General features: G+C 43.1%; 2 protein-coding genes across 6 annotated transcripts in view; one reads left to right on the forward strand and one right to left on the reverse strand.

Moving 5' to 3' along the window:
• Positions 1-20,604, reverse strand: part of PRIMPOL (primase and DNA directed polymerase) — a gene marked incomplete at its 3' end in the record, with an annotated part of 37,828 nt that extends 17,224 nt beyond the window's left edge. For all 3 annotated transcript variants that reach the window (XM_082758816.1, XM_082758815.1, XM_082758818.1), the window contains exon 1: positions 20,453-20,604. In XM_082758816.1, the coding sequence (XP_082614942.1) occupies positions 20,453-20,561 (109 nt within the window). In that variant the 5' untranslated portion in view covers positions 20,562-20,604. The remainder of the gene's footprint in view (positions 1-20,452) is intronic.
• On the forward strand, positions 7-12,465 carry CASP3 (caspase 3). 3 transcript variants are annotated; one of them, XM_082758695.1, is made up of 7 exons: positions 7-71; positions 5,125-5,217; positions 6,603-6,727; positions 7,224-7,352; positions 9,241-9,416; positions 9,874-9,991; positions 10,903-12,465. In XM_082758695.1, exons 2-7 carry the CDS (start codon positions 5,144-5,146, stop codon positions 11,127-11,129), a joined length of 849 nt encoding a protein of 282 aa, XP_082614821.1. In that variant the 5' UTR covers positions 7-71; positions 5,125-5,143; the 3' UTR covers positions 11,130-12,465. The 3 variants fall into 3 exon arrangements, with proteins under 3 accessions (XP_082614821.1, XP_082614823.1, XP_082614822.1); XM_082758697.1 differs by lacking the exon at positions 7-71 and adding an exon at positions 380-2,184; XM_082758696.1 differs by lacking the exon at positions 7-71 and adding an exon at positions 2,255-3,408.
• Positions 20,605-23,144: the final 2,540 nt, after the last annotated feature.

A 23,144-nucleotide genomic window follows, 5' to 3' on the forward strand; every position in this document is an offset into this window, starting at 1 on the left:
GGAGGGAAGAAGGGAGGGCAGGAGGAGGGCAGGAGGCCGAGGCCGGACAAAGCAGCAGCGGCGGGGCCGAGGTGAGGTGCGGGGCCGGGGGGCTGCAGGGGCTGGGCGGGCGGGGAGCCTGCTCCGGGCAGGGCGCTGGGGCTGGGGGCGGCCATGGCGCCCTGAGGGGCAGCGGCGGCCCCGCTGCGGGAGGCGCTGGGGGCCGGCACGGCCCGGGGAGCCGCGGCAGGGCAGGGACCGCAGGGTGACGGCGGGGCAATGGGGAGCCCTGCACAAGGTGCGCCCGGCCTCGGAGAAGCTGTGGGTGCCCCATCCCTGGAGGTGCTCAGGGCCAGGCTGGATGGGGCTGCGGGCAGCCTGGGCTGGCGGGAGGTGTCCCTGCATATGGCTGGCTGGGCTTTAAGGTCCCTCCCAGCCCAAAGCACGCCGTGGTTGCTGTTCTCTGGTTATCCCTGCTGGCCGGTAGTGTCAGGTTGGAATATAACACCTGTACCCCCAACAGCCCTGTCAGGCTTCAGGCTCCACAGCGTTATCTCTCGCCGTGGTGATGGATTGATAGGTGTGGACGGGCGAATTAGGGAGGCTTCCGTCAACTCCCCAAATACATTCAGGTCTTACTCATTTTGCAGGCTAACGATGATAAATTAAATTTGGCTTGGCTCTGGAAGATTAGAGTGCTGGCCCAGGGCAAGCCCTTTCCAGCGGCCACATCCAGAGAAGTAACTGGGAAGGGCCCTCACAAAGCTGGCACGCTCCCATCGGGGGCAGCAGCTTCTGGTGGTGGTGTAACACCACACAGGAAATATAACGCTGCATTTCACATCTGTTTAGCTTTTTGAACAGTCCACTATGTCTTCCTTCCGTCATTAAGCATCTAATTATCAATAATTGTACATTCTACAATGTATAACTGGTTTCGCATATCTGCATTAGCATCACAGCGCTCTGTGTGCACAAAATATCTGCTTTCAGCCCCTGTCAGTCACGTAGTCAGAATATTGCAGTCACGTGAGGAGGGAAACCGTGCCCCCTTGTAACCTTTGAGGGCATGTTTTATGATTCTGGTTTCTGTTTTGGGTATGCATTTTAACACTGTTACGAGCGGTGCTTTGTGGCAGCTGATGTGAAGTGAACATGTGTTGTCTTGTCCACTCTGGCTTGCAGATTTCAAGGCAGTATCGGTAACTAGAGACAGCTCAGTTATTTGCTCCCTTTCTTGTCTGAGAAGCTCTGGTATTTTCATCACTGTATTGTTAACTTGTCTCGTAGGGTTCAAAATTCAGACGGAGTGCTCTAAAGAGAAACTTGATAGTTCTCATATGGCAGTGGTGTGATATATGATAAAGTGAATTTAATTTCATTAGATCCAGGTAGAGTAAGTCAGTCCAGGCCAGACTGCAGTAAACGCATTGTTTTATCATCTTCCTAACAAAATAAAAGCATTGGAACAACTACTTGTATAGGGCAAAATACAGTTTTTGCTTTTGTTGTTATACAGGGAGATTGTGGTTCATTCCTCATAGCTTGCTGAGCATAGTGCTGGACCTCTGTCAAGCACTGTGGTTTTCTTTAACTGCTTAGTGCCTCTAAACATCATCGTAGGATCAACTTCACATCCTGTATCTGTCTCATAGGGTTTGTTTGTTTAATTTTTATATTTTTTTTCAAATACTGAAAAATAGACCATTAAAGTAGGCTTCCTAAAACTTGCATTAGATACTCTACTAGATTAAAGAAAAGCTATTGCTTGTTTTTGCTACTTTTTTTTTTTTTATTCTTTCTATTTTTAAGTCTCCTGACAGGTGAAATCTTTTCCTACCTAAGCTTTCAGAGGAAAGAATATCAAGGAACAGAATAACCATTTTCGATTAAATCCATAAAGCCCTGTCCTGATTTTTTCCCCGTTCCTAAATACCATGAGCTCATTCTCTGCAGGGAAATGTGAATTCTGCTTGACAGAATGATATCACTGCATTACCTCAGCTGAGATGAGGCAATTCTTAGTAGTCTGTTAGAGTCAGCATCATCCTCCAGAGAGCGTTGCTGTTACCCTGACTGGAGCTTGAGAGCAGAAAGCAGGCGTCTTGTGCCTAGCAACAAATCAGGTACCTCTTGGTGGATGCCTTTTGTTCTTTGAAGAAGTGCAGGCAGCTTGGTGTGCTCAGAAGTCCGTGGATGTTAAAGGTGAGTTGCAGACTCTATTCTGAAGATGAAGCATACATATTTTAAATGCCTACTGTGTTATATTCAGGTTTTCTTCATTATCTCTCCGGCTTCTGTAAAGATGCTCGGACAAGCTCCTCTCAAGATGCAGCCGAATGCAGTAGGCTTTCATGCTTCATTAAACAACTGAAGCTGTAGATAATGAGCAATTGCTCTTAGTTAGAAATACTTATATAGTATCATGCTGCAAAATGCATCTTACATGCTTCAGAAGCAAATTACTGTAATTCACTATAATTGTAGTTTCTACTAGCCACTTCTGCAAGCTTCATTGTTTCCTTGGCACTGGATCAGGGAGAGCAATTTTAAATTAGGGTTACAAAAGAGTCAAGGAGATAAGTGTTGATTTAAGGACACTTAAATGTTGAAGATCTTTGTTTCTTACTGTTTGCAACGTGAGTTAACATTCGTGTTATAAAAGTAGACAGCAAGCCTGCTGCTGTTCAGCACTGTTATACCTACTGAGTACCAAAACCAGTCCCTACTGGGATGCAACAGTTTGGTTGGAGCCCATCTGACGTGAACCCAAAGCAGCCTGACAACCTGCTTCCCCTCCCTAATGCTTCTGCACTCTCTGTAGGGCAGAGAGTTTTTAGCTTTCCCCAGTCTTTAGCCAAGTCTTTCTCCAGGGAGTTGCTGGAAGGCCATGTTGGTTTATGTGATAAAAAGGGTGTGACCACAGCTCAGGTAGTCATGTATTTGCTGGCTTACACCAGTGATCCAGATACTTAAACACAGCTCTTCGTGATGCCAGAGAGCTGCATGAATAGCTGGGCACTGTGTGAGCACTGTGTCATCCAGGCTATCAGCACGGCTCTCGCTACGCCTGCTGGCTGGTTTAGATAATGGGCTTGCTGTGTGATATTGTGCCTTTTTGTGTGGTGTGTGTCTTCGTTACTGTTGGCAGGCAAAGAACACGCAAGCAAACAAGTCGAGTTTTTCCCTGTCTCTCCCAGTGTGGAGGGGCTGGGTTGCTCAGAAGACTCAGAGAGCTGAAGAAAGCTGGGAACTGAAGACAAGGATGACCGTGGTAGGGACAGGGTGAAAGAGGCACAGAAACTTGTGGAATCTGGTCTCTGCTGGGCCAGGGGGACTTGTAGCATCCTTGTCAATGAAAGCCTTTCCTGCCCATGCCTGGGGATCAGAAGCTCTGCTCTTCAGCTACATCTGACTGTGGAGGCACAGGTTGTTGCTCAAGACTCATTTCCTGTCAACACTAGTGCTTCTTGCCTAATGGTCAGGCTTAGGGCTGGATCACTGTGGTGCCACGGGGCTCAGGTAGTTGAATTTCCCTGTGGGAGTGCTCCCTCTGTTTCCAGAGGGAACTTCTAAGAGATCAAGTTTAGTAATTAGGCCAAGTGAACCCAGATCGTGGTGCTAGGCAGGCAACATCAGCATCGCAGACCTACTTTCCACCCAATGATGTTGTATTTAAAGTACATTTCGAAGATATAAACTGAAAATGTATTTCGGAAACTTTATTTCTAAAATAACCAGCTTAAGTGATGCTTCTGTAACTTGGTTGTCAGACGACCTTTTTATTGTTATACGATAAGGTTATCAAGGCTGGAATAATTCTGTGAACAAAATTTCTTAGTTACATCAGTGCTCCAAGATACAGAGCAATAGTATTCAGAATAACCTCGAAGATCTTCTGAAGCCACTAAAAATGTAGGTAAATGCCTCTAAGAAACCAGGAAAGAGAAGGTTGTACATACCCAAGTTAGTGCTTCTGATGAGTAATTGCTCTACAGAAAACATGTGGGCCCAGGGATATTTATGGTACATAAATATGGGGCTGGTTACGTGTACATCCCTATTTACCGAAAATCTGCCTGTTCAGCAAATTTCTTTAAAATTCATACCTTGGAGCGCCTTGTCTTGTGTCTGAGCATTTATTTCACTTCTAAGCATTTATTATTCTGTCTGATCTGGTGGTTTAGCTTTATGAAGCTTCCTCCTCTTTCTGCATCCTGAGTTAAAGATAACATGGTGATGGCTTTAAACTAAAAGAGGGAAGATTTAGATTAGATTTCAGGAGGAAATTCTTCTCTCAGAGGGTGGTGAGGCCCTGGCACAGGCTGCCCAGAGAAGCTGTGGGTGCCCCATCCCTGGAGGTTTTCAAGGCTGGGCTGGATGGGGCTTTGGGCAGCCTGGGCTGCTGGGATGTGTCCCTGCCCATGGCAGTGGGTGGAGCTGGGTGGTCTCAAATGTCCCTCCCAACCCAAACCATTCTGGGACTGTGCTGTAATGTGTTTCGTGAGTATACACAGAGTAACTGGGAGGCAGGCGTAGTGCTTTTATATTGATTCCTGCCTTGGTATCATTCATCCTTTTTTGCCCTACATACTGATCAAAAGTCAACAGCAGTCCACAGTGCAGAAGTCATTCCACCAACTATTTACAGTTATATTGTTAGGTTTTTACATTATTTATGTTGCAATTACCTTCATTTACACCGATTAGGATGGGATGCAGTAATATGGGATGCAGTAATATTTTATGTGCAAACAGATTGCAGAGAAATGATTGATTTCTCAAAATACTATGACCCAAAACCTAATTTGTTGTGATTTTATACACATCAAGTAACTTGTATTGCTTGGTTTTTAATTTCTTCATCTTACTGAGAAGGAATGATCCAAATATGATATAATATTCATAGTATTAAAATGCTACTAAGGCATTTAGGGATGCTTACGCATGTTTTTAAGATGTCTTTCCATTTCTTTGTCTATAGCATAAAGTTACTCTGTGTGAATATTCCCTTCATAACATTCCTGTTTTCTCCATAATGCTAAAAAAAAAAAAAAAAAACATCACTCTGTGCAAAGCCTTAAAGAAACCTAACAAAAATTAGGCAATCTGGAGTTAATGTTTCTGTTTTCTTATGTTTTCAAGTTGATAATTGAGAGCCAGAATGGCAGATGTAAAAGATGGACTACGCTTGGGGGAAGATCTGGCAGATGCAAAATCTTTCCCTGGTTCCAAAGGGTAAGTGAGGTTCTTTTTGTTTTAAGTCACTATGTGTGTTGAGGAATCTTGTGCTGCAACTGAAGATGAGAACTGCAGAAGAAATGCTATTACCATAATTGACACCTTTACTTTTAAACTATAATCATTTAAAATAAATAAATAAATAAATATGAAAATTGTTGTACTGACACTGAAAATATACCATTTCTGACAAAACAGGACGTATGTATGTACAAGGAACTAAAAAAAAAAACACTTAAGGTGTGGTTAGATTTGGCTTAGCAGTATTACCAAGCAGTTAGCTGTTCTTGAAAAGAGAATTCTCTGTCTCACCCTGTGCTGGATGTTCACAGCTTTTCTTGGACTCCTTCTAGTGCTCACCTGAACTTGTAGCAGCCAGTGCAGTTGCTTAAACTGAGCTGCTGTAGATCTATGTGTGCAGAAGCAATATTGCGAGGGGAATTTACAGCAGTGGAAAGGAAGAAAAGTCCTGTGCTTCCTGGTGACAGTCATTACGTTGGTGTAGCAGTATGATCAAATTACAGCCTGTCTGGGAAGTTGATTTGTTTGTGAAGTCATTCTTTTTAGTGTTTTAGTGAAAAGTTGATTTAAGAGCATTACAAACTCTTTAATTGTAAAATACAGTATGACAACAGGCCCCAGTCTTATAACCCCTTACCCATGTGTTTAAATGAGGAAAGCCATACTGACTTCAGTATGTGTTGACTGAGTAAAATTGAAAGCAGCTCCAGAGACACGAGGTAGCTAGAGTGCACACTGAGATAAAATTACAGCTACATGTAGAGTCTTCATAATTTTCTAGCTTTTGAATATTTACCTGTGAAAATTCGGTGGTAATATGGCTCTTGCTTGGAATTCAGTTCTAGACTTACAGTCTTAAATTTATCTTGCCTCCAGGTACCTAGCTGCTTAAAAGCAATAGTTTAAAAAGATTTCTTGGTATGATCATTGGTTTCCTTAAGTCACTGTTATGTGTTCTCCTGTGCAAAGGCATTATCGTTGTAGCTACGTTTCCTTGATTCTTTGAATTTTAAGCTTGTTACAAGTTGCACAGAGGATTACTAGAAATACAGATGACTCTTGTTTATTTTTGTGTGTGTAGATTTTACAGAGCTTGAAACATTTTTATTATTATTATTTATTTGGGAACGTAGCTATACAAAGCAGTTCTATTGGTTATTTCAACCTCTGGGCACCTACAGTCTTCATTTGTCTTACATCAGATCTATTCACTGATTTCGCAGACATAACTTCTATCAAAAAGCAAGTCTTACCAGTTCTGCTGTTTTTGCTAAAATAATAATTTATTTACTTATATATATTAGAAAATAGTGAAGAGAGAACAAAAAGTAACACTTAAAGGTTGTCTGATTTGTGTATAGAATTAATCTACCTGCTAGCAAGTCTATGGACTCAGGAATTCTGCCAGACTACAGCTACAGAATGGATTATCCAGAGATGGGAGAATGTGTTATAATAAACAATAAGAACTTCCACAAAGATACCGGTAATACCTTCCATTTTTTATTTATTTTTCCCTATTTCAGATAAAGTGATGGCATGTATTATTCTTCAGAATTAAATATGCAGTCCAGTTTTGACTGCATTCTAAAATTAAATGGTTTGAATGGGCGTGATTCATTTCAGTGTACTCATCTAAATATGCACAGGGAGAACATGTTAGGGTATAGCTTTAATGGAGAGAAAAAACGGGTGGCAGTGGAAGTCTGTCTTGCCTTTTAGTCATGACTTCTGTTATATAAATCTTTTTCTCAGTCTTATTATAGATATAAGATATAAAAATAAGTGATAGATAAATTACGAAACAGATACAGAGAGGGGAGGGGTGTGCATGTGTGACAACACACTGTTTTTCTATTAGAGTGGATCTGCAATAATGGAATATTATTCTAGACTGATGCAGGTATAAGAGAGAATAATTTGTCTGTCTTAGAGCATTTTATCTATATCATATCAAAATAGCATGTGTCTTTTATGTATAGGACTGTCATCTCGTTCGGGTACGGATGTAGATGCTGCAAGCGTCAGAGAAGTTTTCATGAAGCTGGGATATAAAACCAAGCTTAGCAATGATCTTTCATGCAGGGACATTATTAAAGTTTTGAAAAATGGTAAGTTATCATATGATATGAATGCATGTTAAATCCCCCGCTGTTTTCAAAAACACCTCTAGCCTTCAAATATCTTCTCTTATTGTTCTTTAACATAATATTTCACATCTCCCCATGATTTATTGCTAAAGATAATGTGTACGTCATTGTTTTTATGTTTTTTCATCCTTGTCGTTTCTCCATCTTTTGTGCCATGACTGTCTCAGTCTCGTCTTCCTTTCTTGTCTTCTAAAGAGGGATGGAAAAACATGCTGCAACTTTAATGCAGGCTGATTTATTTTCCGACCTTTGGATCACTGAACCTCTGTGAGTTGGAAAGAATCCTGTTTTTTGGGTAGAATTGGGTAGAAGGGTTCTGTGCTATATGCTTAGTGGTGTGACCCAGGAGGTATATTGTGATCAAGGGGCCAAAACTGATGGTGTGTGGACTGAATTACTCTAAAAGAGAAGTAACTCATGTTTTGTTTGAGTTGTGAATCAAAACATCTTTATCTCAGGCAAGAACTTTATGCTATTGTTTGTGTTAATCCTGTTTTGTTTGGAGCTGGCTATATCTAGGCCACCAAATTAAATGGTGCTCCATAGCCCTGGAATGCAGTCTACTCTAGTTAACTGTCAGAAGGTTCTCTGGCACAACTGCGGCTTGTGCCTGTTTGCACTCTCCTGGGCTGTTCCTGGTCACAGTTCAGCAGTGAAAGTGTTCCAGGGATTATTCCCAACAGCCAATTAGTCTGCAGCAATCCCCATTTTTAAATTTGCATGTTTGCTAAAACAGATATAGACCCTTTAGTGCCAAAGAAGGCTTCCAGGCACGGTTAATTTGACGCCTGTGTGTTGACAGTAGCTGGAAGTGGAAAGTCATCTTCTCTGATTCCAGGCTTCTGTCTTACCTGTGGTATAAGGCCTCCAAACGTACAATAAATACTACAGCCTGATTACACCAAACTAGCCTTTTCTGACTCTTCTAGATGCAGTTCTTGTCTTTAGATTATAGAAATACTTAAGTGTGTGTTTCATGTGAGGAAAAATAAAAAATAGTTCATATTTTCCGAAGTAGAAATTCAGTATTTTAGTAAGTTCTAGAACAGAACATTTCTGTTTTGGGGATATTTTTCATCTACAAACTCTTATATTTACTTGAGGTTCCAACTAAAAAAAATCCTTTTGGATCCCTTCATTTAAACCTTTTTTTTTTTTTTGTATCTTTTCATATATTTAAAATAATTGTCTTGGTCATCAAATTCAGGCAACAAAATACATCATAGAACATCTGTTACATGTTTTTTACATACTACAAGATGAAAAAATAAATCTATAATTGCTCTATAGCAAGCTTAAAGGTCTTCAGGTACAGAACTCAGAGGCCTGAATAATGTTGCTAGACTTTACTACTAGAGGGCAAGAGCAGAGAGGAGCATATAATTGTAGTACGTAGGTCCCCCAGCAGCCATAACTTTCATGCTATGTTCAGTTCCCATGTAATCCAAGCCGTTAAAGTGTCCCAGACTGGAAAGAGAGACAAGGCTTCCCTATCCTTTTCCAAAACTCGGAACTTCCCAATCAGTCTGATCCCATATACCATTACTGTATGAGTGAGGTGTACCGTCTGGACTTCAAGACACTGTCGTCTCCTCACCGTGTTCATGGCCTAGTTTTGTGTCCATGTTTTACAATGGGTAGGGCAGACCTTTGATTTAGGGACTTCTGTGTTCAAACTTCTGAAGTAAAGTGGGCTGGCTCCTTTTGTTCAGAAGTGAAACTGGTTTGAGGTTTCTACGTGTAGGAATAGTTGTTCTTAATTTAATGAGTTCTGTCATATAGGAAATACCAAATGTTCAAAGCTTTTGGGTAAATGCAGTAAGTTATGATATTTCTCTTTTCTTCCAAGTTTCTGAAGAAGATCACAGTAAGCGATGCAGTTTTGTTTGTGTGTTGCTAAGCCATGGTGAAGAAGGACTCATCTATGGTACAGATGGCCCCCTTGAACTGAAGGCACTAACTAGTCTTTTCAGAGGTGACAAGTGCAGAAGTTTAGCAGGAAAACCCAAACTCTTCTTCATTCAGGTGATGTAAAACTGAACAAAGATCTTCGAATCATAAGAACACTTCAAAACAAATTCCCATTAGTTACAAGTACAAAAAAGTTAATTATTCCTAAAGTTGCTTTAAATGGAATTACTTGCAGAATAAGATTCTCTTCAGGTTTGGTATTGATGCAGTCCGCCCTCTGAGATAGGCAGCATTTGTTATAGCTGAAATTCTTATGAATTAAGGTAATGCAAAATCTTTTTCAATGCTAGCGAATATTTTAGTGAGTTTCTGAATGTACTTTTGAATGAATATCTATTTTAACCAAACTGCGCAGTTAATTTAAATAAATGCTTGATTCTTTTCTTCTGAATCTGGTTAGTCTAATACTCTTCAAAGCTGGAAAAAAAAAATAAATCATTGTTCTGATCATTGTTATCACTGCCTTTTTCTCATTTATATTTTATTTTCCACTCTTCTTTCCAACAAATAGGCTTGTAGAGGGACAGAACTAGATTCTGGTATTGAGGCAGACAGTGGACCAGATGAAATGATGTGTCAGAAAATACCTGTAGAAGCAGACTTCCTATATGCATATTCTACTGCTCCAGGTGAGAAACTTGCAAAGAAAATCCTCATTTCTGAAACTGTATCTATATATCAGCTTATATTGATATATTGTACTGAGCATGGCAATTTACAGTTTTGTCCATTTGGTATCTGATTATTTCATTTGTTTGAAAATATAAATTTGAAAATTCAAATTTTCTTCCTTCTATCTTTTCTTCTCCTTGATTTAATTTCTTTTTGAGGTAGTTGTTACTTTCAGTTCCTACAAAAAATAATCTGATTATACATCTTCCTCATTGGCAAACCCTCAAACATTCATTTGCTGTAAATTTAGTTAGTCTGAGTTATGCAAATAAGTTAACAGCAGGAAACAAATGGTATTATTAATTCTGAAAGAAAAGAGCTGTTGGACATCTAAAGATGTATATACAGAAATGGTGATAAACAGCAGCATATTATCTGTCTGTCAGCTCTACTTTCATCGTAAGCATAGCAGTGGTGACGGAGCCCTTAGTATGCCCATTACATCATGAGTTACCAGAAATAAGCTCCAGTCTTCAATTCATGCATGTAGACCTGAAGATAGTGTTGCTGAAATCCATTTTGCATCTTGGCTCTGTCTGTCCTATGTCTGTTCCTTCATATATGTGTACAGCATGATAAAATAATAAATGGTTAATGGCCAAGGCTGTTGGAGCAGAAGGTAGTTTTGATTTTCCACCTACTTAACATTTTCTTAGATTAGAAAAGAATGAGATGGTTAGAAAAATCTTTTGGGTTGAAATTTGAAGAGACTGTTAAATCTAATAGTTGATTAGTGGTTTGGGTTTTTATCTGTTTATTTTAAAACCTTAACTAGTATTGGATACATTACATTGTTCTGCTAATTGCTATCCTGTCCTGTGTCAGAGGCTGCTACATCTGATCATTTTGGTCTCTCTGTCTTCCACAGGCTATTACTCCTGGAGGAATGCAGCTGAAGGCTCCTGGTTTATTCAGTCTCTGTGTAGGGTGCTGAAGGAACATGCAAGGAAACTTGAACTCATGCAGATTTTAACACGTGTAAATCGCAGAGTGTCGGAATACGAATCCTACTCCAATCGGCCGGATTTTAATGCCAAGAAACAGATTCCGTGCATTGTCTCTATGCTCACCAAAGAATTTTACTTCCGTTGCTAGAAGAATTGCACCTTGCAATTTCTCAGTTCACGTTTTTATCTGTAATTTATACACTGTTTTAATATGGAATACCACTTTTAAATCTGAATTACTGTTCACTACTGTGTGTGGAATAATGAACTATCTTAAAATTAGATATGTCCAATATTAGAAGTAAACCATAGTATGGATATGTTAGAAATGCAAAACTGAGTAGTTGAAGCACAGGCAAGTTTGAAAATAGTGATCTGATAATCTGGAATAATCAGGAAGAAGAGACAGGGAAAAAAAGGTCAAATCACTTAATGAGACCTACTTGGTGCTACATTTCGTTTGAAAAAGGAGCAGAGAAAAGAAACGGTTCTTGTAAATATAGTTTGGTTCCATATCTTTGCCAATAAGAAGATTCTGAATGTGGTATGTTTGCTGATCATGGCAATATGATAAGTGTCATCACACATTTCGTTTTTAAAAAATCATGTTTTTTGTAGTCTAGGTTATAAACTAGCCTGAACATATTTTATAACTTAAGAAACAAACTGTGGAAATTGGTCATTTCATTTTTTACATACAATTAGAAAGCATATGTAGAATAAATTCAACTTTGTCCTGATTATTTTCTAATGATTTGTAGTATGAAGTATCAGGTAAAGTAATTTTATCAACACAGTATCTGTTTCAAAATAAATCTTGTATTTCTGGCCTTGAAGCAGAGTGACTAAGGGACCAGTCTTCCAAAAATTTTTTTTATCTCCCTAGGAAAGGATGCCTAATGCAATTTGGTCATATTTGAGGCCACAAGATTCAGTGCAAAAGGAAGTCTGCATTCTGAGTAGTCTGATTTCCTCTTTTGGGGCATAAATTAGTGTAGGTCTGCTTTCTGCTGCGCACATACCACATATAATCTTTATGAAAACCAAGATACATGGTACTGGAGAAATTTCCTTTGTCTATTATCAATTGGGTTAATTATTCATGTCTTTTATAAGACTTTAGCTGAAGTATGTTAACAAATAGTAAATTGAAATCTCTTGATTCTGACTGAATTTTGTGGAATAGGCTTTTAGTAAATTGTAAAAAAAAAAAAAATGTTTTGGTGATGTTTCAGCTTGTGGCAGTCTTATGATGAATAAAGGAAGACAATGGTAAATGACTATAGGGTGCTTACAAAACAAAACTTGAAACTTGAAATTATGCAGCATAAACAATGTTAGCAAATTAGTTGCTTCCAGAGGCATTTGGATTTTTTAACTTAAATTAAATATTGTTATCTCAATTGTATAATGTTTTTCTATATGTATTATTTGTTTAGGATCTGATAGTTTTTGCAAATTATTTTTAACTTTGAATTACATCTGTTTTTCTCAAAACACTGCTTTCTCTTTTCTTCCCCATCCGCCTTAACACGTAAATTTGAAGGGAAGTTTCTTTAAAGCATTGTTATAGCCAGGTGGTGAGTGTAGTGACTGAGACATGGGGAATGCAGGTTCAAAAGTTATAGAGGAGGCAATTTTAAACATTGTAGATAAGCACTCTGACTGCTTGCTGAATAGGAGGAACCTCATCTATGTCTCTTTCAGAAATGTTTTGTGAGAGAGGTATAGTCTGTCTTAGCTGATTGAAGTTTAAGTTTCAGGCAGATTTATTACCCATGCTTCTATGGAAAAACTAAGTAGGACCTGTACAAACATACTTAAAAAAAATAACACAAAAACCCATGTGTAGGATTCTTCATATAGTTTGTGAATTGCAACAAGCAGCTGCACAGTGAGATGCCTGAAGTGGCTGATAGTTCTGTTACTCTACTCCAGAGTGACTGGGAACAGGAATGTTCCCTGAATTCTTAGGGTATTTTTGTTGTGAAAAAGTCCTGTCACTGAGTATGCTCTTCCCTTGGATTTGAAAAGGTCTTGATCTTTCTGATCTTGATCCTTCTTCATGCTCTTTAGTCCCATTTTTCCATGACTTGTGTTTCTCTTGAAGTATTCATTTATCTTTTTTCTCTACCTCATGAAGTATTGACATCTGTGAAGTTTGATATAGTTCTCCCTTTAAATTTGCTTGGCAGGTATTGTGTTCCTGTCCTAAAATAGCTGATTAATAGCAGATTGAATGTGCAGCACATCCATCTTTTGCATAATTAACTAAGATTGCACTCTTAAATCATTTTTGTTTCATCTGACACCTGCCCCTCCTTCCCCCAAAAAAGGCAGGGGTAGGGAAGCCTGAAAGGTGATATGAATGCTGTAGCACAAGTAATATGGAGTTATTATGTAAAAAGAAATATGAATTCCCCTCAAGTCTGCTATAAAGAAACAAGTCAAACCCTCAGCCGCCACGTTAACTTCTTGAGCCATGATTAGCAGCAATAAAAATCAAGTGTCCCAAAATGCATAAGCCTTGCATTATGCATCCAAAGTCAGCTGTGTTTATTTAAACAGAAACAAGTTCGCTAAGCAGTAACAAAGCTTAGTACTTAGAGCACCGTGTTTTTTCTGAGCTGTATACAATCATATGTTCTGTCCCAGCTAAAGCAGTAGCATTTCAATCACAGGGGAAAGCGAAGAAAGAGAAGGAGTCTGGCAGTTAGTTTGATCAGTCAGACATTCTGTTGAAATCTGGGCACTGTTTTTACTGCAGAGGTATTTCAGCCCCACAACTACTACTCCAAAATAGCTGCTTTGACTGGAGGAGCTCTGCTGTCCCCAGGTCCTGAGGATATTGCAGAATCGCACTCAGCTTTTGCAAGCAGAAACTGGATGTATGGGCTCTAGTCTCGTCTTTGCTATGTTGTGGTGAAATCCCAGGTAAATCCCAACTCCGTCCTTTGCAGTCCTACAATATTAGAATAAAACCACCAGCAACTGCCTCAGGATCCTTCACGAGAAACCTTGTGTAATTCAGATTCTGTTGTATATCAGAACTATTACATAATCCTGCCTCACAAGACTTAGCCTATTGAAGTTGTCATTACAGACATTAATCCTATTTTGGATTAAAGGAGATCTCTAAAGGAAAAGTGATTCTACAACTTTTCTAGTGTTCACTAAAATAGAGAAAAACAAAGTCAAAGCTAAGCTGCAATGAATTTAGGATATTTAGGAAGATGTATAGGTAGGGCTTAGGGCAAGACACATGTTCCCATTGATCCTTTCCTCTCAGTACAAGAGCTGTGTTTCACTCCAGGTGAGTAAATTGCTCCATGGAGACAGGAAGGCTTTGGGGTTACTTCTAGCCAAGAGCTGGTGTTCCCACAAGTGTAGCTTAAGGGCAGAGAAAGAGCCAGGTGGAGAAGGGTGGAGGTGAGAACATCCTTGAACACCATCTGGCAAGGAGGATTTTAGGTCTGGATAGAGCTTGTAAACTAAGGTCATGGTAACTGGAAAAAACACAATCTAGTCAAACAGGTGAAATTGGGACAGTGTGTAAAACCAAAACAGCCCCCATGGCATTCACAGCATCCATCCCAGCCCTCCCAAGCTGCAGTCTGTGGCTGTTGCCTCTTGCTATGGCACCTGTAAAAGACTTGGTTCCACTGATGCTGTAGATGCCTTTCAGGTAGCTGAAGGATGCAGCAAAGCTTCCCATTAGCCACTCCTTTGTATTATTTTTGATAGCTTAAAAATAAGTTATCTTGATAAAGCAGAATTCAAATCATTCAAAACTCCAAATACACTGGCTCACTTTTTCTGGACACATATACTGTAATGTTTTTGATAGCAAATAGCTTTTTATATTCAAATTATATTTGTTAATGCAAGCTTATTATTTGTTTATTTACTGCTGAGGCTGGGCAGTAGGCATACAAAATCACTTCTAGAAATATTAACAGTATGGGTAGTAAAGGATAACAGCAGAAGAGTTTTCTCCCTATACCCTGTAAGGAATTATACTTAATCCAAGGAAAAACTCCCTCTCAGTGGTATATTTGCTCCTGTTGGTGACTGTCTGCAGCAGGACAGTCATAGCAGAACAACTCTTTCTCTTGCCACCAAGGTTCAGAGCCAAACTACTGCTTCATCACCACGGGGTGTCACTGTAGATAGCGCAATAACCCACAAAACTCACATTAATGGACAATTTGAAAACAAAACCGAAACCCTCCTGCATGACGCAACCCTCTCACACCTCCCAGTGGCTGCTTTCTGTCGGCCTGGGTGTTTATTGCTGCCGGGGACTCGCATCACAAAGAACACGGGAACATCACATCATCAATGGCCAAGAAAACCTCCCCCTGCCTTTCTCATCACATATTCAAGCAGAACTGAATCAGCTCGTTTTAAGGCCAAAAGGGGCTGTCTCTAGACCCACCCAGAGGACACTCCCAAATACAAAGCATCTCCCACTGTGGATGCTGCCAGACCACCGATGCATGGAGAGTGTTGTAATATTTAATAATTTAAAAATGCATCCCACCAAAAAAAATCTCCTGCCATACCTGTGGTGATGGTCTTTAAACAGAAGGATGGTGCAATAACTTGTTTTGCCTGCATCATGAAAGGCAATTGCTGAAAACACATGGAGAGGAAAACTTGCTTTGTAAGCTCTCAAATATTATATTTATGTCTGTGAGCCTTCAAAATCTAATTCAGTAGTTGGGACTTTCCTGGATGACCATAAAACTAAAATTAACACCTAACATTTCCAACCAAATAAAACATTTTTTTTTCCTTGCTAGAGACCAAAATGTTATGTCATGAAGTCAGTCTCATAATTAAAGTGCCTCAGAAGTAATAAAGATGCACAGTATTCATTTACCAAAAGTATTTTGTTTTGTTTAGTGCTTGCAGGCAAGACTCTGAATCGGCCTCAGTAACTCACAGCTGCTGCTCCCAGAGCTCAGAGGACTTGTTTTGGCCAGTGATGGTGCTCTGCCTCTGCTTGCTGCACACACAAGGCCACAAAGTTTCCGTCTCACTGAAGATGTTGAGCTTTATGTAGGCTCAGCTGGTGAAATTCAGTAGCGTGAGGTGTAGAAGACCGACCTAGATGATATTAATTGGTTCACCTGGATTTAAATTGTGTACAGAAACAGACCATTCAAAGTTGTCTAATTACCTTTAAAAAGGATCAGGTAGCAGGTTTTCCTTTGTATACCTAAAATAGCAATATTAGCTGAGTGGTCTGAGAGTCTCTGATGCAAGGGTGGGCCTGGGGATGAAGAGTACTGCCACAGCCCTTCATGGTCATTAAGAAATAACCCTGTCACCATCTAAGGAGAGCAGTGGGAACCACCAGCACTGTGCAGTTTACACTTTTCTGCACAAAAACATAGTTAAAACTAAACTTTGGCAGCTGCCTTACAGAGGAATTTGGTTTTGTAGGATCCTTCTTAACAGACACCGGAGTTTCCTCTTTCCCTTTCAACTTCTGGTACCAAAATGAGAACGCTTTGGGTTCCCTTTTAGTCCCATTCAGCTGAAAGCAGCTTCCTCAAACACACAGCCCACACCTCTCCTGCATGGCACCCTACAAGAAGGCTGGCTGAAGGGAGGTAAACCTTGCCTCGTTAGCAGCAGACCTTAACGAGGTAAACCTTAATGAGGTAAAGGCCTACTGCAAAGGCCCTGAACCCTTCTGTGCCTCCTCCTCCCCAGCTGGTTCCTGTGCCCAGCATTGTGGTTCTCCTGGCCCTGCTGGCCAGACTGCAGGTGAGGCTGGTGGCCCCACATGTGTAGCCCTCTCCGTGCCCTTTATTAATACAAAGACCTCAGAAGGCAATCAACAACCCCAGGTGAGCTGCGGCCCCTCCACGCCTCAGGCCTGACATTTAATGCAGACATACATTCACCTGAGGACCCTAATTATTGGCTAGCCTTTGCCTGCCCACCATTGGGTATGCATAAGATTACGTGACCCTATTATAATGAAAAATGTCTTCTGAGGTGTGCGGAAGACCAGAGAAGCAGTGAGGGAAGGCAGCAGCTTCACCGAGTCTCCAGCAGCACTAGGCTGCTCTCAGCGGGCCTGTACCTTCCTTGCCTGGTGCTACCGAGGGAAAGCATCCAGCTGCAAAATGCAAACCAGGCTCTTCCCCTGCTTTCACTTCTCACTGTATTTTATGCCTGTTGCCCTCCCAAGGGCTGTATGTGATGTATAACCCCTCTCTGACTGGCACCCAGCTGTACTGGAGCATTCTGGTCCAGCTGTAGACCAGTTCTAAGAGGCAGCTCTTGCATTTCTCCAAAGGACCATGGGTTTCTAAAGCCAAGCCCAAAAGGTGCCCAGACACCACAGGGAGACAATTCATGAGCTCAGCTGGCTGGATCAGCTTTGGGACCGATGCTCTGCCTCGCCCCCATCCCAGGAGCCACCACCTCCACAAAGGACTGCCTGAACCCCACAGCCCTCAGCTGACGGCAACCTGCTTGCCAAGGCCAGCTGGAGCGGTATGGCTTCCTTGTGTTGTGCTGGGCTTGGTTTCTGCAGGGTTAGGGCGAGTGGCAGGGGCAGCCCAGCTATATTTGCAGCAGGGGTGGTGAGGAGGAGGGTGGCCAAAGGGACAAGGACAGTCTTTTCTGTGGCCCATGTGTAATTGTTGCTTGCCATGACAGAGATACCTTTGAGGGCCTCGGTTCCCAGTCTCACTGAGAAACAGCAGGGTTTGGGGTCGTGCTGGAACTGGCTAAAAAAGACACGCAGGGAGCTGTGAGGGCACCTGCGGGCTCTGCTCCTGGGTTGCCCATGCCCCCCACGGGGACAGCATAAACACCCCTTGCTGGGGTGTACGGTGTGCAGACCATAGCGCAGGCTTGACCTGCTGGGCATGCCAGCATGGGTATTTTTAATCAGCTTTCCCCGAAGGTACCTCCTCTTTCCACAGCCCAGAGCCACCAGGGGAGATGCAGTGGGACGAGCTGGGGCAGCGAGAGGGGGGACACCAAGGGCGAGGTGGCACCTGGGGCTCCAGCAGCCGGGCACCTTGCAGCAGCTCTGCAAGCTCTCCCCAGGGGGACGGGGGGCTCTGCAGCAGACTATGGGCTGCTCCAAGTCTTTCAGGCTGGATGCTGACCTTAGGAATGTAATCAGAGAGCTGATTATAAATAGTTTGTGCAGTTGTTGATGAGATTAAAATGTGCTGTGGCAGGCAGTTGGAGGCAGGGGGTTACTCCAGTGTGTGCCCAGGATGCTGCGTGCTCGTTAATCTCCGGGTGCACGTCAAGCCTGAAAAGGGGAAGTGGCTAAAAAAATGCTCAGAAAATGCTCCCAGGGAGGGGGGGAAGGAGGAAGCAGCCTGGCTTACAAAACAGGGGGTGCAGGACAAGGGGGAAGAGGCCAGAGAGCAGGGAAAATTGAGGAGGAGGGAGGGTGGTCGCTGCAAGCCTTCAGGGTGGCAACCATCCTGCAGGTATGGGGTGGGCTGAGCTCAGAGCCAAGACACACAAACCTGCAAGGAAAAAGGAGCAAAACCATAAAAACAGGGGAGTGCACTAAATAACAGAAGTAAAAACCTCCAGGTGTGTCAGTGCTGGTCTGTGTCCCCCTGGCGGTGTGTGATGGGGCTTGGGAGAAAGGCAGGGAAAAGGCGGAGGGGAAGAAGTGCAAGAGGTGGGCGATGGAGCAGGTCAGGGCACAGCAATAGCTGTGGCAGCATGCAGGACAGGCGCAGCAGGGCTCTGGGAAGGGCTGACTGTGAGTTTGGGCAGGAGCAGAGGAAAGCTAATGCCTCCTGGGAAGGCCCAAACCTTCCCACGTTGCAGCCTCAGAGACCTCACAAGTGAGGGACTCAAGCCAGGTAGGTCCAGAGAGAAAGGAAAAGGGTTCAGGGAGATGGTGCTGGGCAGTGCAAGAGGCAGTAATCTGCCATGAGGTTTTCTGTGAAGAAAACACTGAAGAGTTTTAAGGAGAAATTAGAAGGTAGCCAGGAGCTGCGCAAGATGCCTCTCCACAGCATCTTCCAAGTGCGAGTGGCAGCTGGGAACAAAGCGGAGGAGCAGAGGTGGCTTCACTGGACAACAGGCACCAGGAAAGGCCTCGAAAGCCAAGAGAGGCATCCTGTGTCAGAAAACCATATTCAGAATGATGAAACTGGGTGCCGAAGGGCCAGAGTGGTCACTGAGCAGGCACAGAGGAAGCTCTAGAAGGAAGACGAGGACTCATATTTTATCAACATTAAGCTTTTTGCTGACAAGAGGAATCATCGGGGGGACTGCCTGTTTTATAGTATGGCAGGAGAATTACGTCTGGAGCAGACAGTGGGTCCATCAGTAGGGGATGGAGCCGAATCTGTGGTTGTGGATGAAGGAATCCTGGAGATGAGATGTGCAAGGACAACGGGAGGAGATAAGTGGCTCATTTACCATGTAAAGCCTGAGGATTTGGGGGAAAACTGCTCATCCATGTAATATATAGATGCTGGAATTCTGCTGAGAGAATAATGAAAACAAAAATATGAAGGATTAAAATGAGCACTCTGAAAAATACCACAAAGCTCATATTTTCTCCCCCTTACTTCAGAACAAAATAGCAGTTATTGACCTTGTCCTGATGACTGAAATGCAGGTGAGGTGTGCCTTACTGCTGACCCCTGAGCACACACAACAGCAGTGACAGCAGCAAATTTCACGGACATCCAGCTCTGAAGAAATTGGCTCAAATACTGCCATGGAGCCAGCGCAGTACTCTGCTTGGAGCTGTGCCTGGGGCAGGATCTCAGCGCCCCTGATGTGAATAGATAGGGATCGGGGTTACCACGTTATAACACTGTGAGGATCAGGCTGGAAAACAACCCAGCACCTGAAGGGACCAATTTTTCTCTTTCCCAAGGCCTGAGCAGAGTGAGAAGTCGAACGCTCTCTCCTGACACGAGACATGGCAATAGAAATATTAAAAATAATGCTTCTATGAACAGTGAAACTTCAGTAGTCTAATTTCCTGTGGCTTTGTGCTTCCTGTTTATGTTCCTTTCATGCCACGTGTGGTGAGTGGTGAGCTCTGAGCAGAGCTTGCTCGGGGCTCTGCATGCTCCCTGGCTGGGCTGATGCCTGCATCCCCTCAGTGCAGGAGCTGCCCCCCACCTGTTATAAGGCGAATCACTTATAATCAGGCCTGCAGCTGAATCAAGACAGTAGAGGAATAAAACTGTTGTGTCATCAAGCTTAAATTGGGAAATTAGACTCTAATGTGGATGTGAGTGCAGGCACTGGCACGGAACAGCAACCTGTCTGTGTGCAAGGGCGCTGCACCAGACGGGAGCAAAACGGCACAGACCCCTGGAGCCCCAGGATGGGATCTGGAGAAGTGTAAAAGTGAAGAGGCAAGTTTCTGCTATCCCAGGCCTATTGTTCTGGCTGTGTCTCAATCCATGCATGACTGAAACGATAGCAGCAGAGTTCACTGTTTACCTCCTTCCTGAAACAGAGGATCGTTTGTGTGGCCGCCCTGCAAAGCACTGCGGAGCACTCCAAACACCGATGGCAGACGTAAGCAGACTCGATCGCAGGTGCCGCCCATTTCCAGGCTGCTTTCACTTGAAGCCTTTGAGGTCTAGATGAAAGGCGGGCACGGCCAGAGCAGCACCAGCACAACAGGCCTGCTGACATCCCTCGGGGGTGTTAGCAGGAAAATGGAAAACCTGCAACTCAGAGCTAACGTGATTAGAGACCGACAGAGCTCCTCCGTGCTGCTGGTGAGGCAGGGAAAATATCCAAAAAAAGAGAGGAAAAGAGTTGGGTCAGGTTTGCAGAGGTGGGGAAAGGGTAGACGGACGAAGATGCTCGCCTATTTCTGGTGTTGCTATGGTTCATGTGGCTGTTTGCAATAAACACAGCAAGGGAGATGGTCCCAGGCTAAATGGAGCCCAGTGATGATGGACACTCAGGAAGCCCTCCAAGTTCTGTGGCTTTTGTCCTCTGGGCCTTTCCTTCAAGCTAGCAAAACAAACAGCAGCCTTGCACATGAGCAGCAGCATCGGAGGGCTGGTGGGAAGCCAGAGAAGAAGGACAAGGGCTCCGCACAGGGCTCACAGGGCGGCAGGGTGCCTTTCACCAGCACCACCAATAACACAAGGAAGAGGGACAGCTCTGAGCAACCTGCCTTCTTTTGCCTTTGTCACGTCCTCAGTTAGTAGGGACAGCTTCATAAAAACCTGAAATACAGATCGGAAAGAGAAGAGGAAGCTTGCAGGAGCCTCACCAGCATAGCTGCTAATAGCTTTTGTGTAAATGTTATTTGCAAGTATTCCACAAACTATTTATGACTGTTTTATGTGTGCTAAGTGTTTGCTCGCCAAGAAATGACACATTACCCTTTCTTTGAAGCTGACTGGGAATTATTACCACCTGCTTATCAGGCTTTTACATATCTAGCCCAAGGTACAATGCTATAATGCTTTCCAGCAAAGAGAACTCTTGACTCCACAGCCAGATCCGCTCCAAAAGCGAAATGGTGGTGTGGGAGCAGAAGAAATGCAAGAAAATTATACATAATTACTTTTCCTCCAGCTCTTTTATGCAGGGAACAGGTGACTCAGCATTCCCATAAAGCTACCTTAATGGGAGAGGAGGAGCTCTGTCTTGAACTGGCAGCTGTCCGCCCTTGCCTTTGCTTCTCATATCTGCCTACTAAAACTTACCTTCAGGGCCGGTTGTTGCTTATCAGCGCAGTAACATGCATACTTGTGGAGTGCTCCTTTCTTCTTTCATTAAAAGGAGGATTTCCCACCCCACATGCAATTATGTAAAGCAAGGTGCAAATAGGCAAATAATAACCACAAGCATCTGAGCTTTTTTTTTTTTTTTTTTTTTTTCCCCAAAAATAATCCCATTAATTTATTCTACTAGTGATGTCTATCTGGGTTCACAGGTTCCAGCTGCTGTGCCATGTCTTACAGAGCTAAGGAAGCAAGCCTGCCCCTGTTTGCTGTCTCCTTGTTTTATGTGACCGAAGTAGCTGCTTTCTGGTTGCTGTTGTTTGTTTCTCTAAGGTACTGAAAACACATGGACAAATATAACGTGACACTGGAGCACCACTGCACAGAGCAATATTGCTATTTGCAGCACTGCACAAGAGCGGGGGTCCTGAAAAAGCAGGGCACATTTGTGCCAGGCACTGTAAAAATGACCAAGACGAGACTCCTCAGCAGGTGAAGCACACCGCGAGCCTGACTTCTGCGCTGCATGGTGCTAATTAAATAGGCCCATTCAAAACAAAGCTCCCACTCATATTTGCTATTAATAGCCAACAGTTTTCCTCCTCCGTCCCCTCCCACAACCTCTCTCTCTTCCAGTGATAAAGCAACCCTACGTGGGGGGCTGAGAGCTCTCGCACACCAACAGGAGGAGTTCAGCACCTCACCGGCTGGCTCACTGCTGCCTTCCCCAGGCTGCTTTCCCTGTAAGCCCACCCTGTCAGTGATGGCAAATTCTGGGAACAGGTGGTTTGAAGTTGGTGTTGGGTCTTGTTCATCCTCTGAGACTGGTTTTCTGCTCGCCCCTTGTATCCCTCCTCCGAAGGAGTCCCTCCTTGGCTGTGCCGGCTTAGCAAACCTGAGAACAGGGCAACGGTCAGAGCGACAGAAATGACTTGGCAAAGGAGAAGTGCAGCATGATGGGCTTCAGGAGAGATGAGTCACCAGCGATCTGCACTCCAGAAACAGCTCACCAGAGCCAGCTGCTGCGTTTCAGAAGACGATCTTACTGGACTCTGCAGGCTAGCAACAAAGGTGCAGGAGGGGAGCTCAGCTTCAGCTATTTCTGCGCATGCAGGAGCTGATGCATCTGCCTGTGCCTGGGGAAGACGGGCAGTCCGGGATGTGGAGGCTCTCCAGAGGTCAGCCTTGCTGCTTTGGAGATGCACAGCCAGTCAGCAGGCCTCGCTACTCTCCCATTGATCATTAAGCACTGACTAGAAAAGACAAAATAGCCAAAGCTTCAAAGAGGGTTCTCACTTGGAAATGGCCCTGTAACTTTCAGTGACCATTTTTACTTAAGGTAGAAGAGCCTAAAATTAAATGTTTATAATTGGATCCTTTATTTATTTATTTATTTATTTAAGGGTCACATTCAGCCATCACCAAGTCTGTGTTGCAGTGTGGGG

The sequence above is a fragment of the Aythya marila genome (genome assembly GCF_965140915.1).
Source record: "Aythya marila genome assembly, chromosome: 4".
In the NCBI taxonomy this organism is placed as follows: domain Eukaryota; kingdom Metazoa; phylum Chordata; class Aves; order Anseriformes; family Anatidae; genus Aythya; species Aythya marila.